This window comes from Ochotona curzoniae, unplaced genomic scaffold (assembly GCF_017591425.1).
Source record: "Ochotona curzoniae isolate NIBS_2020 unplaced genomic scaffold, NIBS_Ocur_1.0 contig_2754, whole genome shotgun sequence".
NCBI classification, from domain to species: domain Eukaryota; kingdom Metazoa; phylum Chordata; class Mammalia; order Lagomorpha; family Ochotonidae; genus Ochotona; species Ochotona curzoniae.
The window spans coordinates 6,196,828-6,220,041 of NW_024465582.1; the positions used below are offsets into that span (position 1 = coordinate 6,196,828).

The following is a 23,214-nucleotide window of genomic DNA, read 5'->3' on the forward strand; positions in this document are numbered from 1 at the left end:
TCAGGTACGAATTTGAATCCTGCCTGCTAAGGTGCTGTCAGACAGGAGGCAGTTGCTGAGCCTGGCAGCTGTGTCTGTGTTATCTGTCTGCCTTGAGCGCGCAGTGTGAGGCAGTGTTACTGTTTTGGTGGTTTGTGCAGAATGAGTGCTCTGAAAACGTTGTCTGTATTCTCAAGTGTCAAGAGTCTTCTATGTCAGGGAAAGCCACAGGTTCTTCAGTGAAAGTGCAAGTGATCACTTTCATAGGGGGGAGGGGAGCAGGCATTTGAACTGCTCCCTGACGGGTGGATAACACAGACACAACTCAGTAGGCCGAGGGATGGGGAATGGAAATTGCAGGGAGAGGAGAGGGCAGGGGCCATCCCCCAAGTGGCAGTCACCTGGTGTGGGTATAGTAGAGGGCCAGCCCTGGGAAATCCTCCAGGCCTCTATGGTGAAGGTTTGGCATGGTGTTTTGGTTTTGTTTTTAAGCTTGGACACCATTGAGGGGGCACAGGCTAATGTGCACTGGAGACCACTGCCCTGGGGCTGAATGTGGCTTGGGAGTGGCTGTGCAAAGGAAGGGAAGGAATGTCCACTTGGAATCAAGCTCATTGTGGCCTCATGGGCCCCCGGCAGGGCGTGGGCGCAGAGATGCCCTCGTACACAGCTGAAGACGAGTCCGTATTTTCCCATGGCATGCTGCTGTTCAGACCCTACATACGTTCAATACAGTGAGATGAATGCTTTGGGGATGTGAGTCTAAGGGCCAGGAGATGGACTGGGTCCCTGTGTGGACACCCAGACAGGTGCTTTGTGTGGAGAGCAGGAGTTCAGTGACCATAGGGGCTGCCTCCTGTGTTTTGCTCACTGGCATTTCCCAGCTGCCTGGAGGAGCAGGTACTCCATCTTTGTTGAATAGATGGTTGGATGGTGGATCATTAGATGAAAAATATTTTTTTTAAGATTTATTTATTTTTATTGCAAAGTCAGATACACAGAGGAAGAGACAGAGAGGAACATCTTCCATCTGATGATTCACTCCCTAAGCGGCTGCAACGGCCAGAGCTGAACCAATCCGAAACCAGGAGCCCAGAGCCTTCTCCTGGCCTCCCACATGGGTACAGGGTCCCAAGGCTTTGGGCCATCCTCGATTGCTTTCCCAGGCCACAGTCAGGGAGCTGGATGGGAAGAGGGCCTACGTTAATAGAACTGGAACCCATGGAACTGGATCCTGGCATGTGCAAGGTGGGAACTTTAGCCACTGTGCCAGGCCCTAGATGAAAAAGTTAAGAAATTCCCCAATTTTGCCCAATTAAGTTTCTTTAGAATTAATGTTTGCTTATTCTAGAATGGGGAAAAAGTATTCCTTGCATTGAAATCAGACTCCTGGGGCATCTTCCTGAAGGACTGGAAATTTTGTTTGCAGTTGTGTAATTGGCAGCATCGTGGGAAGGAAGGTAGTTTCAGTGCGGAGAAGGTTGGGATTTCCTGAGACCTATAGGAAAGCTTTTGAAGGTGTAAGTGCTAAGTGAGGGCTTTCAGTGCTGAGCTCCTGACAAGGAAAGTCAGAGCATGCCTACAAGGGGAAAGAAAACAGGATTCTGATCCGTGGAGACACTGTTTCAGTTTGACTGCAGGTTGTCCTTTAGCCCATAAAAGCCAGTTCTCCTGGAGACTTGATTTCACAGGTTCTTGGTTAGTACTGTCTGTACTAGACAAAGCTTTTAGATGCAGCTGGCTCCTGAGTTTGAGTGGAAGAATTTTTCTGATCCCACTCATCTGGACCATTAGGGAGCCTTCACTGCAGCGCCCTCTCCTGGTTGTGCTCCCACACCTGTGGTTCTTTTTATGGTGCTTCCGGCCAAGGCCTGCCGCAGCACTTGGAATTAGGCAGCGTCAGCAGCCCCTGAGGGAGGGCACTGACTTGGTTTGGGCTTGGGAAGCTGCTAGCATCAGGCAGCTGAGGAAAGCAGCCCTAGTTTCCTTCCTCCAAACGAAGCTGCACTGGGGCTGTCACCTTGGTGTCCATAGCCCTCAGGCGCTGGCGGGGAAACAGCAAAACAGCAGGAGGATGAAGGCTGGGTAAAATGGTGGTCCTCCTTACCTGCTCCCAGGAAGGATCAGTGAAAATGCAGCGTGAGCTTTGGGCTGGGGGCAGGGAGCTCTCAGGCCTGGGGCAAGCCAGTGAGCAGGAAGCCGCCAGCAAGCCGTAGGAGCCAGCATGGCCAGGAGTGGGCAGAGCCTGAGAGTTTGGGAATTGCTCAGTTTGAGTACCAGCCACATGACCAAGCTTCCCCAGAATGGAAACACCTGGGGATTAACTGAAGCGGGCAGACTGCGTGCGTGGGTATAGCACACGTGTGCCTGGATAAATCTATACATTTGTATGGACACGGGTTTGTGGAGGTCATTGACTAGGTACAGGCTAGATATAATCATTTTAGTTTCCCAGATAACATCTCGACATATGAAGGGGTTTTGAGCAATTTTGGACATGTATAAGTGTGTAACTGAAGTTGGAGTAATGACCAGGACAAATGGTGAATTGTGGTTTTTTTAGAGCTAACATGGGTGGGTGATGGGCGATTGGAAGACCAGTTCGTAGGTAGCCTTCCTCACTGCTTTCCCTGCCACACTGTCCAGAAAGTGTCACAGAACGAGGGCCTGGCCCCGCCCCGTCCCTTAGTTAAGCAGAAGCAGCTCCTGTGTGTAGGGTGCGGGGTCCTGCGTGATACCTGCTGTGTGTGGTTTACCTCGGGTATTGTTTCAGTGACTCCCTCTGCCATGGGAACATCAACATCATATACTGTGGCACTGTAATGTCCATATTAAGCATCAGTATGTATTTTAAGAGCAGCCTTAATTCTGGTTTGAAATGCAGTGAGTGAAGGAGCAGAGTCCAGGGCTCCGGTAAGCAAGGCAGGTGGGGCGTCTCCCCGGAGGCCTGCAGAGGCCACAGATGGGCTGGATTCCGCTTCTGAGAGGTGTCATTTTTTAAGAATGACATCTCACAAGTCATGGAATTTGGAGCCAGAGTCCCTCATTTTCTAGGTATTAAAGTTAAACCTTGGGTAAGGTGAAGGACTTGGCCCCAGTTCCACGAAGCCGCGTGGTCACGCTGTGGAGCTGAGCGGGATGCCACGCTTCCGAGTTCATCAGTGGAGCTCACACGGAGCTTTGAGAGAAGCTGCAGTGGAGCTTCCGGGCAGGAAGGGCTCTGCCTGCAGCTGCCCTGCCCCGACTGTGGAGGAAGTAGCTGCTGAAGGAGACTTTTCTTCAGTGTCTTCAGGGAACTGCAGTCTCCCAGGAGTGGCTGAGTGAACGGTGCTGGACTGGACTGACCCCTGCTTCACTCCTTGCCCACAGGGCAGGGGTCAGTAGCTTGAGATGCACCGTGTGATTTCAGGCCCTAACAAGCGTGGCCTTTGCTGGAAAAGAGAGGCCATGACCCAGACACAGTTTCGGAAGCACCAGAGAAAAGTTAGCCAGCCCAGGCCTGATGCGGTAGCCTAGCGGCTAAAGTCCTCACTTTGCACATATTGGGATTCCTTATGGGTGCAATTCTAATCCTGGCAGCCCCACTTACTGTCCAACTCCCTGCTTGTGGCCTGGGAAAGCAGTCAAGGACGGCCCAAAGCCTTGGGACCCTGCACCCATGTGGAAGACTCAAAAGAGGTTCCTAGCTTCAGATTGGCTCAGCTCTGGCTATTGCTGCCACTTGGAGAGTGAATCATTGGACAGAATATGTTCCCCTCTGTTTCTCCTCCTCTCTGTATATCTGACTTTCCAATACAAAAGATAAGAGAAAATGATCTTTTTAAAAAGCTTCAGCCAGCCGAGATGGGCATGAGTACACGGACTCCGGTAATAAACTCAAAGCATTCCCTCATGGTGCTTTGAGCTTCCTCAGTAGATTGCACTAAGGTCTAACATAATAATGAAGATCCTTCAGCAGTGCTAAAAAAAGCTGCCATGTAGGAAGCGATCAGCTTTGGCCCTTTGCCTCAAATCTGGAAGAAAAGCAGCTAATCTTGTGCACAGTCTTGTTGCTTGGGTTGAGTCACGGGACTTAGCTGACAGCCACTGGCCGTAGTCGAGGTCGGAGGTGGCTGACTGCACGGTTGACAAAGCCCTGATTTAGGTTAGTGTTTTAGTGTTGTAAGTAGAAGCTTTTGTATCATAAGTTACTTGGACGAGTACACCACTGGCAGCCTGAGAACTTTGCCCTACTTGTCAAAGATCAGCAGCCCCATAGGGTGTTCACATCTGAAGGCTGGCTGGAGTTCCTAACTGCTGTCAGCTTCACAAAATGCTTGAAGTAAAGTATACAACCCGTTACAGCCCTAAAGAGTTGGCTCATGATTGTTCTTATCTCTGACTTATACTTCTTGAAATGCTTTTCTTGTGCTTGAAAATGGACTTTTTATTATTGTTTAAAAGTCTGTTTTTTCCTTCCTGCAGCCCTTTCCACAAATTATGTTTATCTTTAAATTTATTTTAAAATTGTGCCCTTATTTCAAGATTATGAGAAGTTACCAATAATACCAGGTTTGCTTTACGATTTTTTCTTTTTACACTTGATAGATACATAGAATATACCGCAAAGCAGAAAACGACTCTGCAGAACATACTGGCATCTGGACTGTAGCACAGGTGCTGTTTATTACCTTTGAGTTCTTTTCAGGCTTAGATGTTTAATCCTTGTCTTCTGCTGGCCTCTTGCCCAGAGACACATTCCAGCAAGCATGTCCATTCTTAGAGGTTGAGAGGTCTTAAAGTTGTTGAGACATTTCTTTAGGAGAGGACAGGGTCTGTGCTTTAGAATATGCACTAAGGGAACGCTTAGTAACATTTCTGAGACTTTCCACCTGCCTTGAAGTAAGGTGGCAAATGCGGCACAGCCTTACAGAGCCTCTTTCTCTCAAGAAGAAATAGTGAAATAGTGCCCTAAGTGCATAGGATTAGAAGGACTGGGGTGTCTACAGGGGGATTAAAATGAAGTGGAAGCCTGCCCTGGGTTCTGGTGTATGGCTGTGGTTGGCAGGTGTGTGAACGTGCTCTGCACAGATGATTGTCTAACACCTGCCACTCCCTGTGAAGATCCTCGATGAGCAAGGAAGATCAGGAGGGCCAAGGAACTTGCCCAGGAGCACACAGTGAGACCCTGTATCTGTGTGGAAGGGTCTGACTGTGAAGGCATGAGAGTCAGCTCTCAGAAAGAGCCAGGAAAACTGGGTGATGGTTGAGGCTGTTAGAGAATACAGATGGACCCAGTGATATTTGTTCTGCTCAGAATGACTGGGAGAGAGGTTGAGTTTACAGAGATTCAAAAATGAAATACAGTTGTGAGGAAGATGTAGAAGCCATGGCCTGCGCACTTGCTGCCGGGCTTGACCCCCTGCCCACACTGCCCTGCTACCCTTCTGAGTTCAGCTGCTGCTGATTCTTCGTGACTCGTTGCAGAGGACCATTGGTTTGTTAAGATGTACAGTTGCTTTATTTTGGCCTAATCACTGACTCTGCTATGCAGCATGGCCAGCCCTCAGCTTGAAAGTCACTGGTTTGGAGCAGTGGAGGATGAGCTGTTACGGCCCAACGAGCTGTTTCTCTGTTTCCAGGTCCCTGTGAGCACTTTGATCTCCCTCTAGTACAGCTGCTGAAGGCCCAGGGATGCTTGCTCAGCAGTGGACTACAAGTCCAACTCATTTTATTTGACCAAGAGTCCAGTTTTGTGACAGGTCTAATGCCCTGTGGACCCACTTTTCCTGGGCGTGTTCTTTAGCCAGAACTGTTTTGATCTGCTTGCATAGGTACCTGCTCTACTCTCTTGTGTTTCTGTCCCCCAGAATCCAAAAGCTGAAATATAGTCCACAATGCAGTGGAATTAGAGGTGGGTTTGAGGAGGTGACCAGGTGAGGTGGGCTCAGCCTCATGAATGGAATCCGCATCCTCAAGGAAGAGGCCTGAGGGGTCTTGCTCCATCTTCCACTCTGAGGATACATGAAGGTGCCCTCACCAGACAGCAGATGTGCTAGTGCCATGATCTCAGACTTTTCAGCCTTGGGAAACTGTGAGCACTCAGTGTGCACTGTTGGTAAGTTAGCTGTCTTATGATACTTTATCATAGCAGCTTGAAAGGACGGAAACAGTACCGTAGCTGCAAACCCACAGAATATGATTGAGTCTTTATTAAGGTAGTAGCATATTCATAGGTGCATTTAAATATTTAAAGGCCTTCGTTACAAGTTTTTAGTTGAAGACATCACTGGCTTCATTTTTAGCTATTTTCCCCAGAGGCAAAGTGTGCATTGGATGTAAATGTTTTGTTAGATGATTGACAGTGTTCTCTTCTTAAGTACTTGCTTAAGTTCACAGAGTGAACTTTGAAACATTTGTGCACTGTTTTTCCTGTCTGTTTCATCACTGATTTGGATTTCAACTATCAAGGACTTTTCAAGTCATTACATTCATGGGACTCAGCTTTTGCAACATCTTAGTTTACAGGAAGAATTACTGTGAAATACTAGGATGGAGGCGTGTAAGGGTTTTGTTTTCTTGGGTTTGGGTTTTATTTATGTGTTTTCAGTCTTCCAAAAGAGATAGGAATAAAAAGTAGTACAATAGTTAAATGTGAAATGGCTGAGTTGAGAAGTATTGAGCCTGGTAAAAGGTTAAACTGATGCTCTGTGATTTAGTCACTACCGCCTTACACAAAGTGCATCGCCTTGGTGGTTCAGTTGTGTAATAAAATGAGGCAAGATTTAATGTAATGATTATTGCATATAACATGTATACCAGAAAGATGCACATTTTTACCTTTAAAAAACAAAAAGATGTATTCATTTTAAAGGCTGAATGACAGAAAAGGGGGAAGAAAGAATGAGACATTCGTCTTCCATTTTCTGGTTTGTTCCCCAAATGGCCCTAACAGACAGATTGGGGCCAGGCCAAGCCAGGAGCCAGAACTCCATTCAGGTTTCCTATTTGGGTGACAGTGGTCCAGGTACTTGAGCTGTCTTCCATTGCCTTTCCAGGCACATTGGCAGGAAGCTGGGCTGGAAGTGGAAGAGCTGGGCCGCAAACCAGCACAAGTTTCAAAATCGTCTTTGTTGGACAGAGCTAGACATTGAACAGGACAGGATATTGTTTCATGGCCTTTGTTCCTGTGCTTCGTTGTAGGTGCTGGACTGGATTGAGAACCATGGAGAAGCATTCCTGAGCAAGCATACGGGTGTAGGAAAGTCTCTTCATCGGGCCAGAGCTTTGCAGAAACGTCACGAGGACTTTGAAGAAGTAGCACAGGTAAAACAATAGCTTTCCCTGATTTCTCCCGTATGAACTCTGTGGCTGGTTCGGAATTACAATTTTAACCCCAGCTGAAATGAGTTGGTGTTAGCTAGACATGTTTGAGGGGACTCAGACAAGGTTAAATGCTCAGATTGCAGAGGGAAGTTGGCATTGTGTAGGCAGAAACACGATTTAGTCTAATGACCTGTTAGAAAACTATGATGTTTGTGAGAGATACATCGTGGGTGTTTCTGTTATATTTATGGTACCGGTGTATGTTGACTAGTTTGTGAAATTTTGATTTATTCTCAGAAAATAACAGTCCTTGTATGCCTATGAAAATGGGACCAGCATTTCATGTCCTGTTTCATTTCTGTTGAATGTATATCCTTGGAGAATAGAAGCTTGGAGTCCAGTTTGCTTAGAGCATTTGGTTTTGTGGAGTTTGAACATTGGCTATGTTACAATAATGTGACTTTGGATAAATTAAAACTGGTCTAAAATTAAAATTGTGTGTCTGAAAAATTATAAAACACAGACACAGGCCTGGCACGGTGGCCTAGTGAGTAAAGTCCTCGCCTTGAACGCGCCAGGATCCCATATGGTCACTGGTTCTAATCCCGGCAGCCCTGCTTCCCATCTAGCTCCCTGCTTGTGACCCCCTGGGAAAGCAATCAAGGACAGCCCAAAGCCTTGGGACCCTGCACCCATGTGGGAGACTTGGAAGAGGATCTGGGCTCCTGGCTTCAGTGTGGCATAGCTCTGGCCTTGCGGCCACTTGGGGAGAGAATCATCGGACGAAAGCTCTTCCTCCCTGTCTCTCCTCCTCTCTGTACATCTGCCTTTACAATTAAAAAAAAAAAAAAAAACCACAGACGCATGCAGAAGGAGGGAGAACAAGAAAGACAATAAAAGAGAGCAAAAAGGAGAAATAAAAAGGGGGAGATCATCTCAGAAGGACAAATCCAATCTCAGGCTATAGTAAACTGAGAAACATTAAAGACATTCTTAAAAGCAAAAACAAAGAAATTACAAAATTACACCTGCAAGACTGACCACTCAAAGAGCAATCTACAGTCGTCACTTCATCCCTTGCAAGCTCTCTCTACCCCTTCCCAGAGAATGCAGCGCAGGCATCTTACTTCATCCCACAAAGGTGAGGCCCACCAAGGCCAGCGAATTACCATGGTCACGTCCATTTGCTGCTCCACCTTGACTTGCCCTCTGTCCTGACATGTGACGGTAGACATGCTCACAGCTGGTGTGTCTCCTCTGGAGCTCCCGTTGAAGGGCTGTGGGATGTGCAGGGCAGGATGGCCTTTGGAGACACCTAAGTGGGAGGAAGAGGAAGCGCTGGCACACGGAGTCTGCCTTCAGGGCTTGTTGGTGTGTTTCTGGGATTGCATTTTGAAGTTCCTTTATAAAATTAACTCTGAATTGGTTGCAATTTAGAGGTATTAATGAGCAATTTATTCAATAAAATGTTTCTGGATCTGGGATTGTTCCACAGCAGGTTAAGCTACCTCCTGGGACTCTGATGTCCTGGACAGGTAATAGGCTGTGTCCAGCTGCTCCCCTTCTGATTTCTGCTCCCTGCCTGGGCAGTCAGTGGAACATGGCTCAAGGGTTTAGGGCCCTGCCACTCTCGCAGGGACACTGGATGGAGTTCCTGGTTCTGGCCTTCATTCTGGACAGCAAGCTATCATGATCATTTGGGGAATGAACTGCTGGATGGAGACCGCTTTCTTTCTCTCTGCTTCTCCCTCTCGCTCTGTAACTCTGACTTTCAAATAAATAGATATTTGAAAAACACATTTTTTTCTCAGTGAACTTCTAAAACAGTAAGTTGTGTCATTTGAAAGTAACCTAGCAGATCTGAGAAGGAAGTGATAAAAGTCCATGATTGAATTCATAGAAAATGTGCTAAATACAGATTTGCTATCCAGAACAATTCCAGTTGTTCTGGGAAGGAGGAACCTAAAGGAACCTCGTGCGTCTTGGTGGTTGTGAGCCCTGCAGCCCAAAGGGGCTCAACAGCTGCAGTGCAACATTTTGCTGCAGGAACCTGGATTTCAGAATTTGTTGCAGACACTGCTCTAGCCACAACAGAAGTTCTTGGATCATTCTTGCATGCAATTTTATAGATCCAGGGACCACCTACTCTGGTGTGATTAGATGTACAGCTTATGGAATAAATCCATGCTGATTAAATTACAGCATGGGGTGTGCACAGCCATTCAGCATGTTCATGCATTAGTGTGGTGAAAAAAAGCAAATAACTACTTCTAAAAAATATATTCTTTAATAATGACCTTGTATCTTCAAATAGTTATCCAAGTTAAAAAAAGCTATGATTGTAACAGTAAAGCACAGAAAATTCCTGTTTGTGGAAGAAATTAGCTTTGAGAGTACAGAAGATCCTTGAGTTTCACTGGGAAATCTCTGTTAAGAGCATCTTTCCACGTGTAATATTCTGTGTGTACTACAGCCACCTTCTGACTTAGGCTTGGGGCTCAAATTAGCAGCATTTTTTTTTTTTTCAGATTACTCTATGGGAAGCCCTCTGTGTCAGCCACTTTTTACAAGTTTTCACCAGATGTGTGTAATTATCTTGCCTTCCTGGACAGAAGAAGGTGTTATTTAGGAAATCAGGAGACCTTCCTTCCATTTGAGACGTGTTTGAGAAGATAAGCAGACACTGTGACTCTGGCCTCTCAACTCATTCATCTTTCCAAGCCTGCATCCCCACCACGGGCACCTGCAGAAGCCTTCCCTGTTGCTAGCATGCTCTGCATTTTTTTGTCTACTACAGCTGCTAGAGTCTTGCATATGTACAATAGGCTGCCAGTTCCGTTCTTAACAGAAGGTCTGTTGTTTGTTTGAGTAAATAAAAAGTGAAGGATTCAGAATAAAGTATTTTTTTTAGATTTATTTATTTTTATTGCAAAGTCAGATATATACAGAGAGGAGGAGAGACAAAGGAAAATATCTTCCATCTACTGGTTCACTCCCCAAGTGACAGCAATAGCCCATGCTGCACCAAGCCGAAGCCAGGAGCCCAGATCCTCTTCCAGGTCTCCCATGCAGGTGCAGGGTCCCAAGGCTTTGGGCTGTCCTTGACTGCTTTCCCAGGGAGTCACAAGCAGGGAGCTAGATGGGAAGCAGGGCTGCCAGGATTAGAGCCAGTGCCCTTATGGGATCCTGACGAGGTCTTTGGCTGCTAGGTTACGGTGCCAGGCCTGCCACTGCTGTCTTTTTTTTTTTTTTTTAATTGATTACATTGCATTATGTGACACAGTTTTATAGGCACTGGGATTCCTCCTCCCCCTCCCCCAGCCCCCCCCATGGTGGATTCCTCCAACTTGTTGCATTACCACAGTTCAAATTCAGTTGAGATTCTTTCATTGCAAGCATCTACGAAGTATAAAGTCCAGTGTCTTACTGTCCAGATAAGTTCATCAGTTTCTTGGGGAGACCATCTCTGGTCTGAAGGTAGAGCCAGCAGAGTATCACTGCTGTCTGATTAACCAGCGTCCGTGCAGTGGCCACATTTGCTTGATTTTTCCCTGACGTTGCTTTCCCATGATCTCATACTGTGTCAGTTTCCTCTCTCCACAGAGTGTCTTAGTTATTTGTTGTTCTAAATGACAGTCTTGTCCTTCCTGCCACGCTCTCCCCTGTGGCTTGTGCAGGAAGGGTGCCTGGTAGACCGGCTCTGTGCATCACCTGGTTTGCCTCACCTGGACTCACCTGTGAGCTGAGCTGATCCTGTGCAGGGTGGCTCAGAGCTGGGCCTACCCATAATCACAGAGTCAATGACAAGACGTGTCACAGTGTGGGCTCTGCTAGTGTCCTGTGTTTCATCCCACGGACATTGGAGTGGTTTGATATCACTTTGGGACCATCAGGTCCCCAGCTGTGGTATGTGATGGAGGCTTGTCACCACAGTCACTGCTAACTAACGCAGTTGCCAGGCTGTGTGGTGGGGACAGGCCCAGAGTTGTACGGAATAGAGGGTGGATCTGGCTTTGCCCCAGAACAGTGAAAACAGGCGCATAGGACAAGGCTTTACTGTCACATATACCTGTGAGGTGTGTCCCTAAAGCCAAAAAAAAAAAAAAAGAAGAAGAAAAGAAAAACAGCACAGAAGCACCACTATTTATAGAAACCCAAAGGGAGACGGCAGCATAGACTCGCTTGGAACTTAACTTACAGGGAAGGGGTTAGTGTTCAGCAATGTCTCATACTGAAAGACGCAGGACGGAAACTTTCTGCCCTGTCATGAAACCAGGAGAAACGTGAAACAGGCATTGGTGGGTAGAAGTTGTCTCCTGGCTTCTCCTTGTCAAAAATTGAAAAGTCTTTTCTGAGTCACGAGAGCAGCCACTGCTTGAACTGTCCTTTCCAAGGCAGGCACCTTGCCGTGAGGGCTGAGCTGCAGCCATCCAAAACAGTGATGAAAATGGCTGCTGGCAAAGAGGAGCGGAACTCCTAACATCGCCTCTGCCCGTTGTACTTTCTTCTCTGGATTTAGGTGAATGATCATGCATAGCACAGGCTGAGCGTGTGTTACAGCGTGGAGTGTCCGCTTCTCACGGGCCTTCTGCTCTCTGGCTGTTCTCTTGTGCAGAACACATACACCAATGCAGATAAACTGCTGGAGGCCGCGGAGCAGCTGGCTCAGACCGGGGAGTGCGACCCCGAGGAGATCTACCAGGCTGCCCACCAGCTCGAAGACCGGATACAGGACTTTGTTCGGCGAGTGGAGCAACGCAAGATCCTGCTGGACATGTCGGTGTCGTTTCACACTCACGTGAAAGAGGTAGGCGGTAGGAGACAAAAGGGCCTTTGGCTCCTTGGAAGGAATTTGAATTTGGTTGTAAAAAAGTGAGATGTAGCCTGTGTGTGGATAGGCAAGAGCTGGGCTCCCTGAACCAGCCCTCCTCCGTATGTGAGTTGGGACTGCCTTTGCGGGAGACGGCTAAAGGGGGAGCACGCCTGGGAGAGGGCTGGGAGAATGAGAAACTGGACGAGAGCCCTCAGCTTTGGATAAGCGCTCTCCGACCTTGGAGAGCGTGTGCGCGTGCACAGTTAGCATAAACAGAGGGTCAGCACATCACGGTCAGAATGCTGAGGTTCTCATCTGTGTAGGAGCCTGTCACATGGCAAGGTCCTGTCGCCTCTGACGTCATCAAATCTCACTCACATACAGAAGTGAGTGTTAGTAGCTCGTCCTCACCTTACATGAACCAGGATCCTATGCAGGTACCGGTTCGTATCCTAGCTGCTACATTTCCCTTCCAGCTCCCTAACTGTAGCCTGGGAAAGCAGTTGAGGAAGGACCAAACTCTTAGGAGCCTGCACCTGGCATGGGAGACCTGAAAAAGGCTCCTGGCTCCTGGCTTCGCATTGGCTCAGTTACAGCTGTGGTAGCCACTCAGAGAGTGAACCAGCAGATAGATCTTCCTCTCTGTCTCTCCTCTATCTGACTTTCCAATAAAAATAAATAAATCTAAAAGTGAATGCTAGATGTTTCAGTATCTAAATGCCACGAAGGCAATGTTGTACAAATGATACTCATGCTGATGTCACCTTCCTGGACAGGTGAGTTTGCAGGCAGAAGAAACGTAAATCTGTCTTGCAGGTGAAGTGGCTGTGGCTCACTTTTGTTTTTTTTTTAAAGATTTATTTTTATTATTTTTATTGGAAAGGCGGATATACAGAGAGGAGAGACAGAGAGGAAGATCTTCCATCCGATGAGTCACTCCCCAAGTGAGCATAACGGCCAATGCTATGCCGATCCGAAGCCAGGAGCCTCTTCCGGGTCTCCCACGTGGGTGCAGGGTCCCAAAGCTTTGGGCCATCCTCAACTGCTTTCCCGGGCCACAGGCAAGGAGCTGGATGGGAAGTGGAGCTGCCGGGATTAGAACCGGCACCCATATGGGATCCTGGGCGTGCAAGACGAGGACCTTAACCACTTGCGCCACCGCGCCGGGCCCTGTGGCTCACTTTTGTAGATGGAGATTTTTCAGTGTGTCTGTGTCTCCTTCCCAGGGAAAGGCCCTCACAGTGACAGAGGGCCTGGCATGCTGACCCTAACACGCCTCCTCCCACATGTGTGCCCATGGTGACCTAGGACTCCAGAAGCATGCAGCGACCAGTGGGGACTGTGTGTGGCAGGGCACACATGCCTGGATGAAGAAGCTGGCCCACAGGTCGTGGTCACTGCTGGCTGGATTTTTTGTTTATTTTGTTTGTGTTTTCTGTGAGCTTGGACTGCATTTTTAGCCCCAGAATTTTCCTTTGAGCCACACAAAAGCCCTCAAAGTCACCTCAATCGTTTTTCTGTTTTTTAAGATTTATGTGTTTATCTGAAAGTCAGAGTTAGAGAAAGAAAGATTGATTCTTCTTTTCACCTGCTTGTTGACTCCCCGGTTAACTACAGTGGCCCGTGCTGGTCTAGGCCAAAGCCAGGAGCTTGGAGCTTCCTTGGCACCTGCCAGGTGAGTCGCAGGGCCCAAACACTTGAGCCACTCTCAGTTGTTGTTCTCAGGTCGTTAACACAGAACTGGATCACAGAAGTGGCACAGCCCGACTTAGGGGACATAAATATTGCAGGCAGTGACTTTGCTTGCTATACCACAACACTGACCCCTAATTGGGTTTTAAAGCACAATTAAGAGTGATACAAGGGAGCTGGCACAGTAGTCAGCAGCTAAAGTCCTTGCCTGTATCGGCACCAGTGCTAATCCCAGCAGCCCCACTTCCCATCCAGCTCCCTGCCTGGGAAAGCAGTCAAGGACGGCCCAGAGTCTTGGGACCCTGCACGTGTGTGGCAGACCTGGAAAAAGCTTCTGGGTCCTGGCTTCAGATCAACTCAGCTCTGGCTGTTGCGGCCACTTGGGAAATCAATCAATGGACAGAAAATCTTCCTCTTTGTCTCCTCCTCTCTTTTTATCTGACTTTCCAATAAAAATAACATAATTTTTTTTAACAAAATTTTTTTAAAGGTGAGACAAGGGCAAAGGAGAGGAAATAACTCTAATCTCATTAGTGTTTGCTAAGAGATATACATTGTCTGTATCAATTCTTCAGCAGATCATGCAATTTAAAGTTGCATAGCAGAAGATAGAAACAGAAGCTTTTCCATTTAGACAGATTCATGAAGCCTTTTCAGCAAGACCCATTCCGGGCTCTCCCAGCATGCACGCTGTCTCTGCACAGCAGGTGAGGGGCAGTCTGTGTCATGACTCTGGCCATGACCGTTTTCTTCTCACAGAAACATTCTGGCTCTCTGATAAGTAAGTGTAACAGAGGATCTAGTAATAATTCCCATGGAATTCACACTAGCTCAGGGTGCTGTCCATTTTCTGATGGCTCGGGGATCTCTTTTCATTCATCCCATCTGGAAGGAGATCGGAAGTCTTGCTGCAGGCCAGGCACTTAGACAGCAGACAGATGCTCTGTACCCTGGGCTTGGATACAGCAAGTGGCTGATAGAGTTCAGCCTCAGTTTCCCTTCAGACTTCGATTGGGGTGCATGCCAGGACCCTGTTTCCTGATGCGCAGCTGATTTTCAAAAAGCTCAGTTACTGATGCTTTGTTCTGTTTCTAACAGTGCTTTCACTATTTAAAAGGAATGCTGAGTAGAATAACACAAATTTGGGGTTTATTTTGGGAAAATTTATGCCCCCTAATATTTTGTCCTCCATGTGTTATTCCTGCTCTCATGTATCATACATGATATTTGTATCATATATTTACATATGTGTGTTCATAGATCTCCCAGTGTTTGCCCTCCTTCCCATTGAAATGCACTCTGTCGCTGTTGGTTCATTCACTTCTTTTCTTTTTACCTTCTCAAGTCCAGGTCCTACATTGTATATAAGGAGATGATAGCAAACCGAACAGCCAAATGAACATGTGATCTGCTTCTGTTCTTTGTGTATCTTACATTGCAGACCTCTGCCTTTTGGTCCCTCAATAGGCTTACGTTTCTGGCACCTACCCCACTTTGTATTCCAACTGGTTAGCCCAGCCATGGCTCAGTAAAAGCCAGTGAAAGAAATGGTGTCTATTTCTAACACATAGTTCTGAGAGTTAGTGATAGAGACAATGATTGAAATGCCATTCCCATTTTTAATACAGCAAAACCGTAATTATTTCTACCTACTTAACACTCATTCAATGGCATCCTCAAAATTGGGTCCTGGATTCGTTGGTAATTACTTTTGAGTTTGTGGGTTATTTGAGGCCAGATGGTTACAACCAGGTGGTGTCCTGGGCCTCTGGCTATGGTTTATGTCTGGAACAAAATCATGGGCCTTGCATTGGTTTTCGTCCTCAGCCCATGGTTTCCCAGGAAAGTTCATTCTCCTTTGAGTCCGGCTGTGATTCTTGCTGGGTTAAGTAAGAAGCCTTTTGGTTCTGCTTCTGCAAATTGACACACAGAACTGGGACTGGTTTTTGTTTTGAGAAACACCTGGGGAAAGAGGAACTTTTCATTTTATTCAGAATTTAAAGCAGAAGGCTTCCCAGCCACTTGGGGCTTTTAATTTATTTACTTATTCATTTATTTAGTAGCAGCAAATCAATATGGCTTCATTTTTTATGCCTGACAGTTGAGAAGTCAGACTTCTTTCTTTACTTGGGGCCTGTGCTCAGCCTTCGTGGACACAGCAGGGAGAGACCCAGTGAGACATTTGACTGGGGTCCAGGCTGCGGGGTGGCGTGGCTTGACCCACCACTCTCCTTAGCTCCCATGGCTTCTCCACAGCTCGGAGAGCTTTCTGAGCTGCCTGACCTTCCGCCCTGGCTCCCTGTGCCTAAACAGTGTGCTGAAGGTATACCCCGTGGTTTCTCAGATGACCACTGCTTCCCCGTCCGCGATGTACTTGTCTTCTTGTGGAGCTGTGGACCTCATTGGGCATCTGATGATTAAATTACAAGGAAAGTGCTGGATGAAGCTTCCTAGGGCTCATTTCCCAGATTGCTGTCCTCCAGTGAATTCTGTTGAATGTTTGGGGTTCAGTGCAGAGTCCGTCCAGAAGGTCTGTCTTCCTCGCTTGGTGCGTTCAGTTGCTCTCCGGGGTCTGTGGCAGAACAGCTCTGCAGGCCACAGAACACAGAGGCTGTTGCCCGAGTCACCACAGCCTATGAAGCCTTGGGTGCCTCCAGATCCCCATGACCCCTAGGAGGGTGCTCAGGAACCTGGCTCTCAGCCTCAAAGCCTTTGTTTTCAAGAGGGCCATCTGGCCACACTGTCTCCCCTGACAACTCTCTCCAATGTCTGTCACTTCTGCATCCACCCCTTCTCTATGGCTCCAATGATTAGTCTCATAGCTTTCAGCCTGTGTCGAGCTTTAAAGAAACCTTTTGTATTAAAACTGAAAATGGCAAAGAAAAAAAGGAAAGACAAGAAATGGACAAGGAAGTTACAGGCTCCCTCGCACCAGTCTCCTGCACTGGCCACGTCTGTGACCTCGGTGACTGGCAGAGCAGGCAGAGCGCTGTGCAAGCCACAGGCATTCATGCCCATTCCCCTCTCTCATAGGGACTGATCAGGCTTTTCTGGTCTTAGCATTTGTCTGATTTTTCTAAACAGAAAGTTCTGGAGCAGAAGGCACAGGAAGGGCTGGCTTTTTTGCCTGGGCTTGCAGGTAATGATGCAGCACTGGAAAGTAGACTTGTCTACCCTTGCTCTGCTCACGAGTGTTCCCTGGGTGCTGTTCTTGTGTGTTCCTACCGGAAGCCAGCAGCTCATTTCAGGCAGGGTGTGCCATGCGAGGGGCGGCAGTTCCTTCTCTGTGCTCTGTGAAACTGAATCCGCTGTACTTGCCTCATGGTTGCTGGTTTGAAACTGCACACTTCTGCCTCTGGCTGGCAACCAACTGTGAGCAGCTGTGGCTTTGGTACTTCCTCTGCTGAGAAAGGGGCTTGCTCTACTTGATATGTTGTAGGAGCTTCTGTTGCAGAAGCTGGAGAGGCCTATGGGAGAGGGGCTGCAGGAAGCAGGGTACTCTTGGGTTAGACTGAACCTGACAATACCCTCCCACATCTAGATGACAGGGGTTGACCCCACAGAACCCCATTTCTATCACTCACCCTGATTTCTCTGTGGGTCCTGCTGTGTGAACCAGGTCTGTGCACACCTACAGTCCAGTTGTGGGTTGGTTTGAATTCTGTGTAGAATATCCTGGTGTCAGTCAGTGCTAGAGAAGTACTGGCAGCAACAGCCCTGGTGATGTGTAGAGAGCCGCGTTGCCTGAGCTAGTGGTGGCCTGATCAGCCTAGGGATCTCAAAATGTGAATTTCTGTAGAATGCAACTTCCTTCTTCTGCTGGGCAAAGATTTGTCTTTTCGTTGTAAATCAACCACATGCGTGGAAGTGCAGTAGGTTTTTTGATTGTTTTTTTCTGACATTTAATTTTTAAGAGGCATTTGTGAAAATGTGTATCTATTTGCTTTTATTTGAAAGGTTAAGAAGTAGAGCACAGGAGAAGGGGAGGAGGTGCAGAGGGAGAAAGATTCCCACAGGCTGGCTCACTCCCCGGCTCTCTCAGTCAGAGCTGTATGAGAAATGTAAGGGCTGGGACTTGAACGTGAGATGTGGTGTCCCAAGCAGATGCTTCACCCACTTCAGGCATTCCATGTGCCCTTTTACGTCACTGTACATGTTTAAGGATAGACCTGCCTCAATCCTGTTGCGTTGTGTGTCACTTCACCCCCAACTGACAGGGAAGATGGCCGTCATCGCCACGTGCTTGTTGTCCACATCAGATGAGGGTATTTCCCATTGGACCAGACACATGAATTGCAGAGACGTCTGACGCTGTGATTTTGATACAGCTTCGCCTCTTCTGCCTCATCTGTTTTTTCCTTCCTCCATTGCTTGATACCAGGACCAGTTCCTATTCAGCCTCCCCCATCATGTGGCTCTGCCCCAGCTTCCTTGGCCATCCAGGAGGGGAGAGTGCATTTCCCTGGGACACAGGTGGGAATGCCCAGGATGTCCTGAGGAGTAAGCTAGTCAGGAACAAAATAGCAGGTGGAAAGGAAAAGTTTTGACCCCCACATGACCCCAAAATCTTCATGCTGCTTCTCTAAGAGCTGAAAGGAAATGGTTTCCTATGGTCAGAACAGATGATTCTGGTACTTTTTCCTCCAGTTGTGTTGTTTTTAGGAGTGAAAGGACCTAAATGTGGGAGAATGTTAGGTTTACCGAACTAGGTGACATTTTTGAACAATTGGTTGAAACCTGGGTCTGGTTTGAAAAATGCCTAGAGAAAGAAGGTTCTGATACTTTGTAATGTTCCCGTTTATAAGAATTGTTCTTAGGACAAAAGCATCGTAATAGTGGCTACCACTTATTTCTTCATCCTATGTGTGTTACCTTGCTTAATCTTAAAAGCAGGCATAATCACCATGCCAGTTTTAAATACATAAAAACTGCATTGAGATAAATAATTCACCAAGACTAGAAAATGTTGAATTAGAACTTGAACTCAAGCACTCTGGCTTCAGCACCTACATTCTTGCTCATTGTTCTATATTGCCCCGAAGAGAAATGTTTATTTAGCATTTCAGGAAGAAGCAGTCACTCTTAACAGTTGCAGTGCAATTAAGTAGAGCCACATGGGCCACCAGATGAGTATAAAAGTGAGACTGGTTAAAATGGTTTCATAATTTAAATGGTGATTTTGGTCGAATGTATGGGAACAGAGAAGTTTGGCCACCATTGCCAGCCAGCCTGTCCCTCTGCTGCCCCACAGGCAGAGTCCTTGTGTAGAAGAGGCCACTGACCTGCTGCAAGCCCACCCTCCCTGGGTGGAAAGCATTTGGGGGCATCTCAGTGAAGCATACATATTCAGGCAAAGACACCGGTGAATCTTGGGAGAAAGGTGCAAAGGGATTTGGGTTTGTATTGTCTTCCAGCAGCATAAAGGCAGTTGCGAAGGGCTGCTTCTCCACACCATCTCTGTCTTGCAGACAGATGCTCTGTATCAACTGGAGGCAGGGTTGGAAGGCCACAGGCTGCAGGAGTTGTCTTCTTGGGGAGCAACTGGGTGGCTCCTACATGTGGCCACTCGCCTGCCCTCACCCTGCCAGCTGGCAAGTGAAAGGCAGGTTACCATCTTAAGTAGAAAAGAACTGATGAGACAATGTGGCAGAGATGTTTTGATTAAGTATTTTGACTCTTAATAAGTTCTATCAAAATATGACACCTTTCTCTTGGTAAATTACTCGTTGACAGCGCAGCCTGATGCATGCTTGGTTTCATTCAGCAGATCTTGCCTTAAGTCAAGTACATCTCTGTAGTTAGGGTGGTAAACATGTGTCCAGATTCCTCCAACTGCTCCTCTTTCAGCAGCTCCTCATAGGAGCTCCTCTCTGGATCCGTGTTCCCGAGGTTGAACTTCAGGGAGACTCCATCATATCCTGGGTCACAGAGCTAGTGCTGCCAGTCCAGTGTGAGTGACCCCATGTGTTGTAATGCGATACTGCTAGCCAATGTGAGTGACATCGTATGCTGTAACGTGGTGCCACTGGCCAGTGTGAGTGACCCTGTATGTGATGATGCGGTACCACTGGCTGTTAAGAGTGACCCCACGTGTTGTAATGCTGTACTGCTGGCCAGTGTGACTGACCCCACATGCTGTAATGCAGCACTGCTGGCCAGTGAGGCTTACTGCCCTTTTCAGAAGGCTGGCATTGCTCTCTAGTGTGACCTAGAGCAAGGGAACATTTCTCATGAGAGCTGTTTGAGCAAGTTGGAAGAATTCAGAACACTATGATGCTGTCGTCTTTCCTATTGTTTATGAATGTCACTGCAAGGCTCAAGATAATTTGGGCTTTAAAAGTAATGGCTTTTGCTGATCACCAACCCTTTGTAGACTGACAGAGGGGCAGCCAGTGTTAGGCGAATTACATGGCATTTCCCACAGTGATGTAAAGTACAGACACCACATTTGCTGGGTCCCCTATTTGATCCTGGCTGTTACTTCAGCAGCCAGAGCCTCCTTTCCTTGATCTAAAGCAAGGAGGGTGAAAAGCAAAATTAATTATAAAAATAAAATAGAACCCCACTATCTTAGCCAAAACTAAGTCCTTTGTCGGTGCTTTTCTTATTTTTGGATTGACTACCATATTTAAAATAATTCCTGACTTTCAAGTTACAAGGAAACTGTGTTTTTATGTGTGTAGGATTGCTCAGTGAACCAGCTGTAGTGTGCAATTGATGTGTTAAACTTGTCTGTATTTAAAATGGAAAACAGGTTTTGTGTGTGTGCATGCATTTCTGTGTTTGGGAGATATCTACATGATGATGCTGTGACGTCAGCCCTCTGAAAAGCTTCAATTGGCTGTAGTCATTAGGCAGTTGCAAATTGAAATTATAGTAAGGTACCACTCATCAGATGAAGTTTAAAAAAAAAAAAGAAAACCTGACCAGACTGGTTAGTGCTGAAATGTGGGAGAGAGGGCAGGAAACAACGCTCCTAAGCGGGGGTAGACTGCTTTGGAAAAGTGGCAGTTTTTAAAAAGTGAAGCATATACCCGCCGTGTCCAGCAACTCCACACCTAGGATTTCTGTAAAGGAAGGAGTAAGCTCGCACAGGGACTGTGCCTAAACGTGCACAGCAGCTTTCGTTGTAAGAGCCCCAAACTGGAAATTGCCCAAAAATTATTAGGTGAATTATGGTTCATGCCTGTAGGGGAATACTGACAGCATTAAAAGGAGTGAGCTCTTGATGCATGTAATAACGTGGTGAGCCTTGAAGTAATTGGTGTGAAAGAAGACACATGGGGGCAATGTTGCAGCATTGAGGGCCGAACTTACTCCTGCATTGCCAGCGTCCCAAATGGGTGTTGCTTTGATTCCTAGCTGCTCCCATGTCAATCCAGTTGTTTCAGTGGCCTGGAAAATCAACAGAATATGGCCCCAATACCTTGGGTCCATGTACCATTGGGGGAGGCCTGAAAGAAATTTCTGGCAGTTGCAGCCGTCTAGAAAAGTGAACCAGTGGATCCCCCTTCCGCCCGTCTCTTTCACCCACACTCATGCGCGCATGCAAACACACACACACATACACACACACACACACACTGAAGTAAATATTAAAAGATAAAAAAAGGTTAAGGTAGGATGCATACCTTTAATTCCATTTTCCCCAGACTTTTGGAGGTGTATGTCAATATCACAGTGGATGCTATAAACACGTGTGTTTTACTTTGTATTACTTATACCTCAAAAAAGCTGTTTTACACAAAAAAATTATTCAGAAACCAAAGAGCTAGAGTAGACACAAGTTCAGATCAGACTTTGGAGACCTGAAGCCTTTGACTGTTGGCCAGTGTGCCAACGGAGAGACCCCTGGACCGACGGAGGCAGATCTCCTATTAGACACCGGGAGACGCAGCTCGTGGCCCAGGGAAGCACGCTGAACACTGGGGCCTCATCAGCTTCATTAATTGCCCTTTTTGACTGCCTGAATGGAACCCAGAGATCGGAAGTAGTTAATGGGCTTGCAGGAAGTGGGCAGGGCTCAGCTCCTGGCCCCGGTGAGGCCTACGGCAGACCTTGCTGTCAGCGCTCCTTTGTGAAGGCCGTGGAGGTGTGACATTGTGTTGAGTGTTCAAGCGGTGTGCACTGTATGCGGAAGGGCTGGGCAGTGCCCAGCTGGCCCCGGGGACTGGACCGGAGTGTGATGACTGCATCAGGGCAATACCTCTGGCGCTCCCTGGGGCCAGACCCGACTTCATTCCACCACGTTGCCTGTTTCCTTCTGCTCCGAGTGACGTAAACCATGGCTTGGTAGTTAAAAATGGATCGTAATACCACTGCTAAAAATAAACGGAAACTCTCTCCCTGCTGCCAGAGAGGTTCAGGAGATGTTGCTGCTGTCTGAGGGGGTCTTGTGCTGTTTCCCTCTCACTCCGGATAGCCTCGGAAGGAGGGGAAGGACCGGCGTCCCTTGGCTTTCCTCCTGCTTGTGTGGCCTTCCGTCCGCCTGGCCGCTGTTTACTTTTCTCCGTGCAGTGGCGGGGCCGCCGGCCGAGTGGGGATGCGCCTGCCTCTTCCCTCCCCGCCCTCCCTTCCTGCCCTGCTTTGCTCTCTGGGAGCTGCTGCCCGGCGCCCCCTCTCAAGGTGCCCTCTCCCCACGCAGCTGTGGACATGGCTGGAGGAGCTGCAGAAGGAGCTGCTGGACGACGTGTACGCCGAGTCGGTGGAGGCCGTGCAGGACCTCATCAAGCGCTTCGGGCAGCAGCAGCAGACCAGCCTGCAGGTGACAGTCAACGTGATCAAGGAGGGCGAGGACCTCATCCAGCAGCTGAGGTGGGCACACGGACCTCCCGAGGTGCACCCCACCCTCGCTGCCCCCGGGGGAGCAGATGGCATGTGGGCTTTAGCAGCCTTCCTTCCCTGCCCCCACTCACCCCTCTTCCCTCGCTGTGTTCTTAGCTTCATAGTTTTTCTCACCACAGTCTTGACTAATAAACCTCAGAATTGAGCTTTCCTGGATGTTTCCTCCTAATACCCACCTAGGGATTACTGGAATTCTATTACAGTCCAATCAATCAGAACTTCCTAGGTTTGTAGCCCGGGCAGGCAGGCCAGGATGCCTTGGAGCACCTGACCCAAAGTGCCCCTCCGGCTGGAGGCCATGGGGAATGGTTTGTTCCTGTGGAAACAGATTCCTTTTACTGGATTTACATAAATCTAATCCCCCAAATGCCAACCAGGGACAGTCTGTTAGATGATTGACAGATAGCCTTGCCCAGCGCTGTGCCCAGAAAACCAGGGCCTCTTTGATTGCCCTGAGGTTTAATCTCGTAGCCCATATGCCTGTCATTGTACCAAACAGTTCTCATCTCTGTGTTCTGTACTTAAGGAGAAAAGTAGTTGCAAATAAGTCTCTAATAGTAAGTGATCTGTAGCTGTTAGCC

General features: G+C 47.7%; 1 protein-coding gene across 2 annotated transcripts in view; it reads left to right on the forward strand.

Moving 5' to 3' along the window:
- TRIO (trio Rho guanine nucleotide exchange factor) overlaps nucleotides 1-23,214 on the forward strand; it is a 275,586-nt gene that overhangs the window by 141,733 nt on the left and 110,639 nt on the right. For both annotated transcript variants that reach the window (XM_040977419.1, XM_040977420.1), the window contains 3 exons: nucleotides 7,162-7,284; nucleotides 11,900-12,091; nucleotides 22,434-22,603. In XM_040977419.1, the coding sequence (XP_040833353.1) occupies nucleotides 7,162-7,284; nucleotides 11,900-12,091; nucleotides 22,434-22,603 (485 nt within the window). The remainder of the gene's footprint in view (nucleotides 1-7,161; nucleotides 7,285-11,899; nucleotides 12,092-22,433; nucleotides 22,604-23,214) is intronic.